Source organism: Rattus norvegicus, chromosome 1 (genome assembly GCF_021556685.1).
Source record: "Rattus norvegicus strain SHRSP/BbbUtx chromosome 1, alternate assembly SHRSP_T2T, whole genome shotgun sequence".
In the NCBI taxonomy this organism is placed as follows: Eukaryota; Metazoa; Chordata; class Mammalia; order Rodentia; family Muridae; genus Rattus; species Rattus norvegicus.
The window spans coordinates 68,917,303-68,933,171 of record NC_141534.1 but is presented as its reverse complement, the minus strand read 5'-3'; the positions used below and the strand labels follow the sequence as shown (position 1 = coordinate 68,933,171).

The 15,869-nt window shown below is 39.6% G+C and overlaps 1 protein-coding gene across 1 annotated transcript in view; it reads right to left on the bottom strand.

Annotated features, from left to right (window-relative positions):
* Lix1 (limb and CNS expressed 1) overlaps positions 1 to 11,494 on the bottom strand; it is a 57,004-nt gene extending 45,510 nt beyond the window's left edge. The window contains 1 exon segment of the mRNA NM_001106214.1: positions 10,979 to 11,494. Within this exon segment, the coding sequence (NP_001099684.1) occupies positions 10,979 to 11,060 (82 nt within the window). The 5' untranslated portion in view covers positions 11,061 to 11,494.
* Between the last annotated feature and the right edge of the window lie 4,375 nt (positions 11,495 to 15,869).

Sequence of the window (15,869 nt, the reverse complement as noted above, 5' to 3'; positions counted from 1 at the left end):
ACAGTGAACGATTTTAATAAATATATCACTGTTATCAATAGATAGGCCACAGAGAAAAAAAGTTAATTTAAAACAACTTCAGAATTAAACTGTACCACAGATAGAAATGGACTTAACCAACAACTGCAGAATATTCTACCCAATAGCTGTAAAATGAATGCGCTTAAAGAGCGTATTGTTTAACTTTCTCCAAAAGACATCATGTTAACATCTTAACAGAACAAAACGTTGAAATAACTTGTTACGTATTATCGGAAGATAATGGGGCAAAACTAAAAATGAATAGCAAGGGGAAAATATACAAATACTCCTAAATCAACTAATATATACTTGAGAAATCAGTAGATGACTGGAGAAATTAGAGGGGAATCTGACGCTTCCTCGAATCAAATGAAGATTGTAGTGTTGTCATGTAGTCTAGGCTCCATGCCACAGTTACCTGGCAACACATGTATGCCTGACTCACTGGCTGCTTGCCCCTCCTCTCTCTTATTCCTCTTGCTCTGTTGCTCTTGCTCCGGCTCCTTACCTTCTCTCTCTCCATTCCCCTCCCCTTTCTCTCTCCATGTGCTCATGGCTGGCCTCTAGTCCTCTTCTCTCTCTCTCTCCTTTTTGTCAACTCCCCTTTCCATAAACTCTATTCTACACTATACTGTCACGTGGTGGCTGTTACCTCAGAGGGGAAAGGGATGCTCAGCATAGGCCCACAGAGGCACTTCCTTCCCCAACACCTGACTGCACATCCACCAAACATTTTCCTTCTCTTTTATCTTTTATAAAACACAACAGGTAGAACTGTGAGACAAAAGGAAGGCAGTTTAAAGACGAAAGTTTGTAGCCATGAATGCCTAAACTTATAAAAATTAAGCCTATTTTGATTAAATAAGTCCATAGTATACTATTAGGTCTTATAAAAGCAAGAATAATTCAATGAAAATACAAAGTAAAAAATGATAAAGATCAGAGCTGACTCTAATGGAATGGGAATAAAAAATAATACAGAGAACTGATGTAGAGTTGGTTCTTTAAAAATAAATAAATAAACAAACAAACAAATAGAAAATCCCTTGACAAACTAACTTAGAGAAAGAAAAGATAAAAAGCAAATAAAATTAGGCACGATAAATTATGACAGAAATTACAGCAGATAGCATTTGTCTCAAACAATACATAGGGGATATTTTGAAAAAGTCTTATTTAATAAATCTGAAAAGCTTAAAATAAATGGATACATTTTCAGATACATTTGACATACCAAAGTTGAACCAAGAGAATATCAAAAAGCCCAAGAATATCTCTAACAGCCAATACTATTGGAGCAATAAGGAGTGTCCTTTTAAAGAAAAGCTCAAGACTGGATTGGATATATTTTCTGCTAAATTCTACCAGAAACTTAGAGAAAAGTTAACACTAAGAAGGATATGGTGTCTGTCTTAATCAGGGTTTTACTGCTGTGAAGAGGCACCATGACCAAGGCAACTCTTAAAAGGACAACATTTAATTGGGGCTGGCTTACACATTCAGAGGTTCAGTCCATTATTATCAAGGTGGGGGGTGGGGGGACATGGCAGTGTCCAAAGCAGGTGTGGTACAGGAAGAACTGAACTGAGAGTTGACTTCCAAGCAGCTAGAAGGAGGGTCTTATAGCCCACACCCACAGGGCCACACCTACTCCAACAGAGCCACACCTTTTAATAGGCCCTGGGCCACCATATGTAAACTATCACAGTATCTATGGTGGTTTGAATGAGAATGGCCTCCCAAGGCTCATAGATTCGGATGCTTACTAGGGAATGGCACTATTTCAAAGGATTAAGAGGTGTGTACTTATCAGAATAGCTATGGCCATATTAGAGGAAGTGTGTTTTGAGGTTTCCAAAGCTCAAGAGGGACCCAGTGACTTTTTCTCCCTGTTGCCTGTGGATCCAGATGTAGAACTCTCAGTTACTTCTCCAACCATATTTACCTGCATGTCACCGTGTTCCCGGCCATTATGATAATGAACTGAACCTCTGAAATTTTAAGCAAGCCCCAATTAAATGCTTTACTTTATAAAACTTGCTGTGATCATATTGACTAACAATAGTACAGTGACTAAGACAGGGCCGGACTCCTATAATCATAGAGGCAAAAGCAGGAAGATTATGAGTTTGAGATTAGAGTAGGCTATATAGCAAATTCAAGCCACATCCTGTCTCAAAAACCATGGATTGGGAATATTTTGGTGATATACGATATATATGATATGTTATATATATATATGATGTGTGTGTGTTTATAGTATGTACATGGCCCTTGTCTGATATATATAGTACCACAAAATAGAAGATATAATAGGAAGAGGAGGATAAGGAGGAGAAAGAAGAAGAAGTAGAGAAAGAGAGGAGAAAAAGAAATAATACACCCCTCCTTAATCAATAATCATCAGAGTATTCCATAAAGTAAGAAAGGGGGATACTGTCAAACTCATGCTACAAAGCCAGATCACCATGATGATAAAACGGGGCTACACGATGCATGCAGAAACAGACATATGCATGTGTATATACACAGAGAGAGAAAGAAAAATAGGAGGTATGAGATTTTATGTGCTTTGTGGATTCTAAAGTGGTTTTCTATGTGAATTGAAAGATAAGCACTAATTGATATACATTAAAACGTTTACTGCATTTTGTCTACTGCATTTTTATCGTTAAGAGATGGACAGTTCCTGAATCGTTAGAGGCTTGAGAGTAGAATCAGACAAGCCTTGGTTTGAATCCCGTTTGTACCATAGTTAGATACCTAACTGATCCAAACTGAGTTCCTCATCTGAGGAAAGAAATGTGTCTTCAAAAACAAAATGCAGCAGGGGTAGTGATGACACAGGCCTTTAATCCTAGCACTTGGGAGGCAGAGGCAGGTGGATCTGTGTGAATTCAAGGCCAGCCTGGTCTACAGAGCAAATTCCAGGACAGCCAAAGCTACACAGAGAAACCCTGTCACAAAAAGCAGCAGCAGCAGTAGCAGCAGCAGCAACAATAACAACAACAACAATAACAACAACAACAACACGAAAGACAGACAGACAGAAGGAAAGGAAGGGAGGAAGGAAGGGAGGAAGGGAGGGAGGGAGGGAGGGAGGGAGGGAGGGAGGGAGGGAGGGAGGAAAGAAGATGCTCAGAGTAGGGTTCCTCACATGCTAAATACTAGTGCCATAGCTGTTGTGATCAGAGATGTTGAAAGAAGACATAATTATATGTTTGCATATTGCATCTCTGAGGCTAATTGCTCATAGAGTTTTGGAAACCTTATCATTAAATACTCTATAAATAGTTGGTATGTCTGAGACTTCTCTCATGAAATACATTGTGTTATTTATTGCCCAAATCCACCAGGAGTTCAGAGACTGAAGAAAGCAAGCTCTTTTATAAACACTCATTGGTTAACTCAAAAATTTAGAATGGCCAAAAAGTGGATGAAATGTTTCATGTCTCAATATCTCCAGATAATAGTATCCTCCATTTTCACTTTCTCATACTAAAGGCAATGGATCTTCTCTTAGCAAAACCTACAGAGGCTTTCTTAAATTATTTTTATTAAAAATAAAATACTTTTATTTTAAATTAATACTTAGCCACTTCATGTGCCTCAAGAAAGTAGAAACAATGTATTTCATGACTCAGTTCAATTACTTAAAATGCAAGCCCTAGAAGAGACCATGCATTCACACACATATACACAAAGGATCATAAGAGTCTGTTATAAATCTACTACAAAAAAAAAAAACAATTTCTTTCATCTTATATCAGAAAATTTTTTAGCTGAATAAAATATCCCTTGCCAAAAACAATTAAGACAGTTGGAAAGGCTGATGTTTACAAATCGTTTAAGCAGCTTTCAAGATATCTTATTTTCAAATTGATTCTCTGCTTTTAAACAGATGGATTTATGTTCGTGATATTTTAATATCACCTCTAATTAAAAAACACTGTTAACAGGTGACATTTTACATCATCTTAAGTAGTATTTACTATTCCAGCAACTTGTTCTAATTAGTGTGATTTTTTCTGATTTTATTAAGGAAAGAAAGAGGAAAAGGGCTCTCAAATAATGTAAAAGGCCGTCTCGTGATATATTAATTTATGATGCACGCACAGTAGGGTGAAAAACGGGGTGCCTATGGATCTCCTGCTGGGCCTGGCTGGGTCCCAGAAACTATCAGCCATGCCAGGTGTCCAGGAATTTACAATGATTCCTAGCTTTGACTTTAGACAGGCCACTGAACTCTTGTGGACCCTGCCCCTGTGTTCTGCAGCAAAAGGCGAGTCTTGGCCCCTTTCCTTTTATGTAAAAGCTCTTTTAAGGCAGCTGCCCTGGCCCGGTGGGACAGGCAGCTGGAGTCCTCTCTGTTCCCAGCAGGGGCGCTCTTCAAGGGTTGTGCCCCAGCTCCTTCAGCGGCTGGAAGGCTGACTGGCTTTTGTTTGGTTTTTCTTTCCTTTTTTTTTTTCACTTCCATCCCCCTACCCCAAACATTTCTCTGAAGAAATGGAAATCTTTTCAGTTGTTTTACATAGTTAACCTTTCAGGAGGGTCTACAAAAAATTTAAAAGAAATATCCTTCCATTATTTTTCCCCCCCCGGGGGCGGGCATTACTTTTCACCTTTAGAATTTAAAAAGGTTGAACTGTACATTCTTTTATGAGAAAAGTTAAAGAGCATTTATGTTTTATATATCTATATCTATTATAGATCTATATCATATCATATAGATAGATATAGATATCTATATATTTGCACGGACACGAGGGGATGGGAGGGAGAGAAAGTATGAAGGAACTAAAGGAACCCACAAAGGCCAATTAAATTGTTTGTATCACACTTAAAACAACAGCAGCAGCCGCACGGTAGAGTTCACATGTGCATTTTACATGTGTAGCATGGGCCAGATGATGTCATCCAATGTTAAAAGCTGCATAGATGTGACCTATTTACCTACCGTGGGTATCTATCTTCCCTCATGTTCTATTGGGCACTGTCATTATCCTGTATTTGAGTCACTTGCCCGGAGCACTATTGTGAGATAACTAGCTGAAGATCAGTTTTATGAAAATGATTGAATCTGTAAAAATATGGTTTTAGGTACATCATGTATTTCCCTGGAAATAATGATTTAAAGAATGCTTTTCTAGTATCTGCCACAGGGTCAATGTATAAGACACAAATGAAACTGGGCCATAAGAAGGATGTTCTAGCAACCCATAGCTGGAGTCATACTGTGAGGATGGTTGTAGGGATGGTAAATTCTGATACTGTGGAATGATTCTTGAGGTTAGCTCGAGACAGCTTCCTGGCTGAACTGTCTGAAGTGCCTTTTTGTCTTTCGGGTCTCTTCTTTCACGGTTCCTCCTGCCTATATCTTTGTCAACTTATCCCTAAATGTAGTCATTCTCTGACAATTGTGTCGATTGAGGAAGGCTTAGAATAGTCGGGAAAGTTTATTTCATGATTAAGGAAAATACTTGACAATGGGAAAACTCTTCCCTTTCACAGGGGGAAAAGTAGCCAATCAGTAGTTTAAATATGCCTGCCATATACCTTCCAGGTACCTGGACCTGTAGAAGGCATCTGGCATGTGACAAAAATAGGAGGTCCGTCTCTGCCCTGGGACTTATAACTTAAGTTATGGACAAAACCACCCCGGGGAAATTATAACAGGTAGTTCAGAAGCTAGTCAAGAAATGCTGATGAAAAGGCATAGGCCCAAAGTACCAACAGGGTGGTGGGTTAGTGATATGTCCTCACAGCTGCTCACAGGATGAGATCGAAGTAGGGATCAACTGATTATCACCGCATTAGTGGATACAAATAAAGCCAACGAAAAATTAAAACCGTAACATTCCAGTGACTCCAGAGAGACAACGGAGAGAACGGCGGGATGGAGTCATTGTCTCTTCTGCTAGCTTTAAGCTTTCAATGGGATTCTTTTTCTTTTAAAATGGAATTGTTTTAAATACCTCTTCAGACTAAACTTACATGGGCATTTGAACATGGAGGAAAAGAAATAAAAGCCTTTGGGGTTAAAACGTGAATATGAAATATATTAAATAAAAATTCCTTTATGAAAGGCTTCTAAAGTTGTCTAACATTTCTTAAATCAATCTGTAGCACATAATCAGTAAAACCATATCATTTAAACAGAAAGATCATAACTTAGAACCTCACCCTTGAGCAGCTGTATCCTATTATGGGCTGTAACTTAGCACATGAGTTTCAGAAGTTGTTAAAATTGAGTTCGAGCTAACAAATCTCAACTCTTAAATGAAATAAAATAAAATAATAAAAATCTGTGGTGAGATGGGGCAGCAGCCTATGAAGAGGTCCCATGGGAGAAGTGTCTATCACATTTTATTTTGTCCTGTTAAATGTATTTATATATGACGAAAAAGGTATTAAGACAGATATGGCCTTTAAGTGACTGAGAAGTTACTCCCCTCTTTAAAAGACTTTGAAATATTTTCTCCTTGGACTGTCTTTCAATATTTAAACTGTCAAATGAGCATTTGCTGATAAAAGATAAAGAGAACATCTTTTATACTGCTGATAGCTGAGCTGAAGCTTGCATTTTATCGCATGAATTCAAATAAACGTCATCGTATCCTGTTACAAATAAAATAAAATTGGCATTTGAACAGGCTTCCATAAAACGTGCATTTCTAGTTTAAATACTAAAAGTATCAACATTTACTCCATTGCAATTAAGATGGGATCATTGTTCTGGACTGAAATGGTGTTCTTTCCAGGGCTGTTTATATGGCAGAATACACTGCAGCATTTCTTACATTTACATTTCTTACATCCATCCCTCTCTGTGAAATGTGAAAACTATAAATGTATCATCAAATTTATAGATTTCAAGTAACGACACTAAAGAGAATGGGGTGGAAAAATACTTGACTTGAGAGAATTTTTGTTCTCCCAGGCTATATACTGCCAGATTCATGATTACTAAGATGTTTTTAATAGCCCTGTAGTCTGGTCTGAGTTTTCCAAAGAGTAGAAATGAGCTCTTTGAAGTTAAGTATTCACCTATCTGATATATATAAAACCTTTCATGCAGAGAAATGTTTTTCAAATAAAAAAAAAGTTAATGCACCTCAAATATGTGAGAAATTTGCATCTCACTGAGCAACATTTAGCAAAGACTCCATCTTACCTTTTCATCAGACAGTGTGGGGAAAAAAATCCCAATGAAATCTAACATATAACCTTATAAAGCCAACCTGTCACCCACTAACTCTTGTAGCTGAAATGACAATCAAGACAGTTTTAAAGCTATCTCTTGGATAAAGTTGTTTTGATTTGGTTTTCAGTGAGTGCAAGTAACTTCTTTCCAGAGATATATTTACCATTCGCTAACCTTACAGTCTTGCCTGGGTTGACCAATGGTTTCCTACAGTTCTTCCTAATGTAGGTATCAGTACACACACCTCCAGCAGATAACATCTAGGTTTTGTCCCAAGACACATAAAGCCATAAACTTCTGCATAGTCATCCCTAACTCCTGTACCTGTGTGTCAGCAAGATTCAACCTGCTTCTTCTATTCAGCTCCCATTCAATCCGTGAACCTTGTATATGGCCTTTGGCCAAGTGGCTTCTCCTCCTCTAGAAATGTCCCCATTTCTCCATTTCTGTTACACTGTGTTCAGATACAACTACTTATTAGGCTCCCCCAACTCCCAGAAATGCTCAATTTTCTCTCCTCTCTGCTCTCTCTTACAGGCCTGATAATAGGGTAACTGGCAGGTCTAAGAGGCAGTGTTGTGTAGTGAGTGACTAAAGGTAAGGAGTTGGAAGATAGTATTTGTATCTAGCCTCCAACCCCTACTACAGTGGACCTAGTATGGACATGTATACAATGAGGATTTATCATCCCATTTTCTATAAAATGAATGAAGTAGCACTCTGCAGATTAGGTAGTCAACTATCTTATCTTTTTATGATGTGAAACATTAGTGCCTGGGTTAGGATCTGCTGTACACCCATTTAGAAATCATGCAGTAGTTTCTTTTGAGAAAACCAAGGAATGGTCAAACAGTCGCGAACCAATGGCAAGTTCATGCTCGACAGAAGGACAGGGGCTGCTCTTAAGACAGCCCATCCTTGCTTGTGACTCACGACCTATGGAATGAAACTGGATGGCAGAGAGCTCAGAGTAGAAGGAAGCATGGACATAGGCCACAATCTCTCTGCAAACAGATTCTGTCCGGCCGCGTGGAGCTATCCAGTGCTGCCTGTGGCGGAGATGCTCCTGTTGGAGATCAGCTTCATGCCAGCCTTCAGAAGCAAACTTCATATGGGGAGCCCACCTTATCTCAAACTTCCCTCATTTGAATGTCCGCTAGGAAGTAAAGGAAAAATGCCGTGGGGTTCCTTTCCTTTTAAAAAGAGAAAACACCACCTTTAAAAACACACAGTTATCATAGAAGAACAGCTTATCTAAACTGTAACAGACTGAACATATTGTAAAACGCAGTCTGAGGGCTGAGCCATGCACTCGACATTATATCCTTAAGCAAATGTAACTGTTCCCACATGGCTCTGCCCCAGACCAGAAAACTCTTCAGAGTGCTTTCCCTAATCAACTTGAAGAGAAAATTTCCCCGCTGCTGCTTGTTTGTAAGCAAATCAAAAGCCAACCGAGGGTGATGAATGGCTCAGGAGGCCAATTTTTGCTCTCTGTACTGTGTGTCCAAAGAGTAAAGGAAACACCACTTTGCATTCACAGAAGAGATGTTTAGAAACAGTGAGGCCGTTTCTTTTTAATACTCCTTTGTTCACTCGAGTTGCGTTTTATAATTTCTCCAAGTCCCTTTTCATCTTCCAGGGAAGCAAGGAAACAATTCTTTTTATGTGTTCCTCCTGGCAGAGACTAGATGGGTGGCGGCAGGGGAGGAGCCTGGAGTGAGTGAGCCAGGAGGACAGGAAGAAGACTTTTAAGAACTGCCATTAAGGCTGGTGACAGCTTTTTAGGTGGCCAGCAGGAGCGTGGTGGCAGTAATTTAAAGTTGTGCCAAAGTAATAAAGTCCATGAGCCAGATTGACATGTATAGCCCCCACAGTTGCCCGGATGTGGCTTGCTCCTCAAACAGACGTCTGATGTCCTGACATCAGAAAGTAAACCCATTTCTACTCTTCCGCCAAGACCGGTAGAGACATTTGTCATTTAGCTTACATCATTTGGTCATTTTGTTTCCAGCTTAGCGAAGCCGGAAAGGAGAGGACCTAACGTTCTCATATTCACAACTCACTGAGCTGAGCAGCTGCAGAGCGAGCAGTTCATTCCAGAGTTAAGTCCGCAATGACAGATGCTAATGTTGGGAATTTTGTTGTTGTTAATGAATGAAATATGTAAAATGCGACACAGTTTTTGCATATGAAAAAAATGCTGTGTGGATTACAAGAGTCTCAGAAGAAAACAACAATAAAATATGGCATTCTTGCAAAAGTTTTGGTGACATTGTCCCTTTAAAAACTCCAAGTCTCTCTTCTAAACTTCTAAACTATATGGAATTGGAAGAAATTAGTTCAGCTTAAAAACTGGACCATACAGCCTCAGATGTGAACTTTTCCCTCCATTCCCTTTAACTGCTTCTACTCTCCAAATTCTAGATGTAAGTTCTTACGGTTTATTCAAAGTTTTGGACATGCCAAAGCCTTTTACCCTTCACTAAGAATTGAATGCGTTGAAGGAGAAAGGCATTCTTTCCTTCTCTCTCCCTGAGAGAAACATACCAAGCCAGAATAGACTCCAGGCTAAGATCGAGGATGGAGTGATTTTTATTATTTCTAACATAGCTATTGACAAATGCTTGAAGGCAATATTTTTTTTAAATTAAGAAAGAAAGTAATTTTCATTTTATGCCTTAGAGGACAGATTGGTTACAATTTAATTTCTAAGAGGGAAATTTTATAGAATAAAGAGGCCAGACTTTTCTCTCTTTCTCTTTTTTTTCATCACACATATGAGAAATATAAGCTTCAGGGACATCTGGAAAGGACCATTTTTCACTAATCAGAAAGCAAAATCCAAACCACTGGTACTTTGATGGGGACACACATCACTAGAGTCACAAGGAGGAAAGCTGTAACGTATTGCAGGCTAAAAACATTCCATATGCATTTTCACCTTTTGGGCAGATCCAAAGCACAATTCTATTTCAGAAGCCCTTTGTAATCTGACACCCACTGTAGATAAGATACACTATGAAGATAGTCTGTTTTGCAGCAGTGAGAAATCAAATTGGTTCCAGAAGCGAACTTTCATGACAAATGGTTTAATAGTATTGCTGGAATTGTAAACCTTGACTGAATTATTTCTCATAATCATTTTAGAAAAAAAGGTTTAAAAATAACTTTGCCGTGCCATGTGGGGTGGGGGTGGGGATGTGGGGAATGAGGCTGAAGTGAGAAGGCATCTCATTTTATTGGCATTATAATTTGTTATTAAAATGTAGGAGCTGGGTGGTTAACATTAAATTTTGTTCGCTACAAATAATTTCAGATAAAAAAACAATACCTGACTTAATAAGTCTAGTTCTGCTGTGGAAGATTAAGTAGATTAACAGTGAGCAGTGCATTTTTTTATTATCATTTCCAAGTTATTTTTAGTTCTCACTGAGGTCCAGTCAGCTTTGTTTTATTCAAAAAGCATCTGGAAAAGTTCATTAAGACTTGGCAGTTTTTAGACTTTAGAAAAAGGGTCATCTACACATTATTGTCTTGGCAAAATAGCCCAGAGTCCTGTGGATGTAGGTAAGATGAAATCATTCTCCTGACTGAAGTCGGGAACAATTTAAATACCGCTTAGCCCACAGCACACAACTACAAAGACCTAGCAGAAATCGTAGTTAAATAGGAAGTGACTAGACACTTAGGACTATTTTCTAAAAAGTCAGGAAAAAAAAAGGTTGGTTTTTTTCCCCCTTCAGTACTTACAGTCTTTGAAGACCAAAGCCGGGTCTCTGTGAGGCAAGGCTTGGGCAATGATGTGCCTCAGAGATTCCAAGGTTCTGTCCATCTCGGGTCTGCCTGTGCAAGCCTCCTGCACAGTCTCCTCATGCCTGAGTTCTTCCAGCTCTGGACTGAATTTGTGCAGCTCATTGATGCACTGGATTACCAAAGAATCCCTTTTAACATCTGCCAATCAGACATTTCCCAGAATCTAAAGACCCTCAGGGCCCTCCTCTCAGGCTCACTTATCTTTGTTGTATGCTGAGCTAATTAGCCTGAAAGGCTGGCTGACAGGCTGGTTCCCATGGCTTCGTTCTGTTAAACACACCCACCTACAGGCAGGCTGAGGAAACTCACTAATCATGAGAGCAGATCTCTTCTCCAACCAGATTTTGCCTGGACGCTGTGCTGCTTTCCCATTTGGGCATTTTTTTTTTTAAACCTTCCATCTTTAAATGTGCTGTCCCTGGAATCTAGAGTCTAGAGGCATCTTCCTGCAATTTCCTGCACTTTCCTTCCAAGGGGAATGCTTGGGATGGCCATTACTGAATAACCACTACAACCAACAGAATGTAAATTCCCCTTTGAAAAAAAGGTGCTATAAAGATTATGATTGGAGTTAGGTCATGCATTATGTCTGATATCAGAATCCTCCCTGCCATGATAGTCACTTCTGGTGAGCAGCAGCAAACAATACCTAGTGGACTATTTTATAGTTTGCCTGACCACACTTGTTTTCCTGTTCCCCTCCAAAACAAATGATTCCAAAGATTGACTTTAATTAATCCCGATATCACTCATTCATAATTTATTCTGTTCCACATTTCAGGGTGAGGCCCTGGAGAAATGGCTCAGTGTGTAAGGACTCCTGTAAAAGCAAGAGAACTTAGTTCAAGTCCCCAGCATGTGTGTAAAAGCAAGGCATGGTTGCATGTACACAGCTGCTAGGGCGGGGAAGCTGAGACAGGTGGATCTCAGGACCTGCCTACCAGTCAAGTTAGCAGGAGTGGGTAGTTTCACATTCTCTAAAAGATGCTGCTTTAAAAACGAAGGTGGACAGTGACAGAAGCCATCTACCATCATCCTCTGGAATGCCCCTGCATATACCTCAGACACCACCACTGCCACCATCACACCACCACCACTGCCGCTAACGCCGCCATCACCAAAAGCAACAGCAGCAACAAGAGTGACAAGAATTTCTAGTGAGGAAGAACAAAAAGAGACACCTTATTCTTTGCTATTTATGCTCTCTACAGCGTCCATAATTCTGTGTAAAATAATATGTTGACAAGAGACAAACATGTCATGTGATCGTGCATCACACTTCAATACTATGTGACATCAGAAATAAGCGCCCTATCTTTAATGGCTGTACACTATTGTTGAGGAGCTGTGAAAGATTTCTTTGCTCCATTTAAAGTCTTTTTGACACAGAACTCCCCACAGATTGTTTTCTCATGTTCCTTCCAATTTTCACATTCCATCATCATGAAATTAATTCTTTAAAGACCGTATAAATAGAATGTCTTTCATGTGATCAATTTTTTCAGCTAGCTGCAGAAGGGTGGGCTTAATAGGACACAGAAAGGGGAAAAGTAGCAGCGATAGTAAATGTTATTCTAATGACTATTCCCTGGCAAATACTCACAGGAAATATAGGCCACCCAGAGGAAAATTCAGGACTGTCCTACAGATAAAAGCATTAAACGAAATGATACATAGATCTACGTATACTTCATATATATGCCTGAACCTGAGTGAAGAGACTTACTTTGGGTCACAAAGTATATTATATATGGCCTGTATCAAATTTCGAGCACATGTGGGCATGAGTGCACATGTGGTGTGTGTGTGTGTGTTTTGCTGAAGACCAAACCCAGCGACTTGCACAGGCTAGATAATCTATCTTTGAGCAATAGCTTCAGGCCAGAAAAATATGAATGTTACTGTCTGTAGTCCAAGAATTATAAATGTATTAATTTTTTATTTTGGGGAAAGAAGTTCTTAATTTTAAAAACAATCTGAATGACTGGTGTATGAAAAAAAACTGTTACACAGCAAATAGACACATGGTATGAATGAAGGTAAGTACTTTGAGAGTCACATAGTATCGGAAACCAAGACAATTAATGCTCTCATTATAGAACCAGGACAAATAATATAGGTTTCCTAAAAGAGTGATACTGATAATAGGAAACAGAAAAGTTAGGAATGATCAATGCCTGGAGCTCAATCAGTGAATGGGCTTTTCCTGTAGATTGAAATTGAATGTAATAATTCTTTAAAACATTTTATTTATTTTATGTGTATTGGTGTTTTGCCTGCATACGTGTCTGCACCAGATGTATACCTGGTGTCTGTGCATGTTGGGACTTAAACCTGGTTCCTCTGGAAAAGCAGCCATCTCTTGAGACTCAAACTCTTATCTTAAAAATAGCGTGATAGAAGGAAGAATGTGGGCTCAATAAGGACTAGGTTTTAATTTTGTCATCTAGCTGTGAAAATTGATTCATCTCTGAGTTTACATTTATCATGCATCAAGTCAGGGAGTTAATCTGAATGTTCCCTTTACGTTCAAAAACCTATGATTTTATGGTTATACATAAACACAAATATTAGCACGGATTTTTCTAGACATGTAGAACGTCATACATTCATTTCACAAATGCTAGACTGATATTCAGAAAGCCACTTCTAGTGCCATTCAACCTAATCATTCGTTTACAGCAAACATAACCAGTATCAATACAATAAATTCAAAGACGCTCACTGCCAGAGCGACATAGTAAGAAGACTATGAGCCTCTTCACAAGACCTTCAGAGAAAATTTACCAGGACAGTTCCGAGAAACATTATAGTCTTTTATGATTCTCGTTTAATAAATGAAAACAGTAATTCCAATAAAGGCAGATTACACAACGTCGCAGCCAGCATTGTTTCCTCATTAAGTCCAATCTTTGAATAAAAGTTTTCCTAAGCCTCTGCTCACACATTCTTCTCTAAAGGCACATAAACATTCTGAAGGCTCCTGGGGTGGGGGAGGGGTGGCACACTCCTTTAATCCCAGGACTCGGGAGGTAGAGGCAGGCGGATCTCTGGGTGTTTGAGACCAGCTTGGTCTACAGAGCTGGTGTCAGGACAGCCAGGACAGCCAGGACTACACAGAGAAACCCTGTCTCAAAAGAAACAAACAAAATTCTTAGATCAAACTTCTGTTGTTAGCAGTCAGAAAAACTACTGCACGCTTTCCTTACTTTCTTTGATGTAAAAGCATGCCACTGAGCAACGTCTCACAGCTCGCAAGCTTTCGCCGCGAGCATTAACTACCTGAAGGTTATGCCAAAGGCACAGTAAAAATAGGGAAATGAGGTAAGAGACTGCAGTAAAGAAAAGGATGCTCTAACAAACACTGCCAGAGGACTGGCGTCCAACTGACACGCTCGATGATGGACGCTCAGCACCCAACGGTAAAAGAGGGCGCTTTTAGCGAAGCCGTACACATTCTAAGCTTCCAGAGGGACACACGGAACGCGAGGGAAGAGCTTTGCTCGTTTCCCAGTAGCGTGTTTATTATTAAGTAACAAGTCATTATACATTTATAAGAGTGGTGGGGGCTACCAGTTGGAATTTAGAAAACACTGAGTGTACCAGAGGGTCACACTTAGTTAAAAATGCAAAAGAAAACTACTCATGTCAACAGTTTGCTGTATTCTGGAGACGGTGACCAACGTGGTCAAGGCAGCTCCAAAGGATAGGGCTGTAGTCGTAGCCTCAACTAACGTTCACTCTTTTAAAAAATTATTCCTATTGTGTGTAAGAGAGTGAATGGTGAGTGTGAGGTGCACATGCTTTGGAACACATGTGGAGACCAAAGGAGCTTTGGGGAGCTGGGTCTCTTCCCACAGGGATTCTGATGATCCAACTCAGGTAGTCAGGCTTGTATGCCAAACACCTTTACTCAGTGAGCCATCTCAGAGGCCACTGACATATTTTTATTTCTAGTGAATCAGATAACAGGAAGGAGGGAAGGGAGACCCTGAGGGAGAGCTGGGAACATTATCCCCTTTGAAATAATGTTTCACTTCCCTTGATGCTAAAGTTTATGACAAGATAGAGGAAATCAAGAGGAAGCTAAGGCATGGAGTTAACGTGTTAAGACAGAGCGAATGGTTTACAGACACTGACAGATTCCAATGAGGATGGGCAGGGTGTACTGGAAGGACCAGATGGGGAACTGTCAAAAGAGGCCAAAGCCATGATCAGTAGTATTTCCCAGGGAGGGTGGGAGGAGAAAGGAGACTCAGAAGTTGATGTTGTTGAGGTCACCTCAGCAAGAAAGAAGCTAGAAAGGAGAATAAGTGGCTCTTAAGCATCCACTTTAATAATTAAAAGAAGGGAAGGGACCGCTCAGAGTCTTGTTGCCTGTTGGGAGGAGTCTGAGGTGGTGTTTGGATAAAGGCTTTTATGAGAGACAGCTGAAAAGGGAATTGCCAACACTGTCCTAATAACAGTTTAAAAACACAGGTAAATGGTGGACTTTTACTCCAGGCTTTTTATCCACTGTTATTTGATGACACTAGAAAACTGTCAATAGCAAGCAATCAGTTGAACCACACGATAAAAATAATGACTATCCCATCTGCAGAGTAAGGGAATGTATGTTTCTTCATTGTTATAAAAATAGTTTTAAAAAGCAGTTAAAACTGTCCTTATCCTTGCTAGGGATGTCTGAATTTGCCCTCATAGCCAGACAGGACAATAAAAATAAAGTCTTCACCCACCAGAGCTCCTTGGTTGGTGAATAAATTTGGGGTTCCTGCATGGATGTATGTTACTTGGACTCTTATATGACCAATTGCCTAGCCCTGTCTTA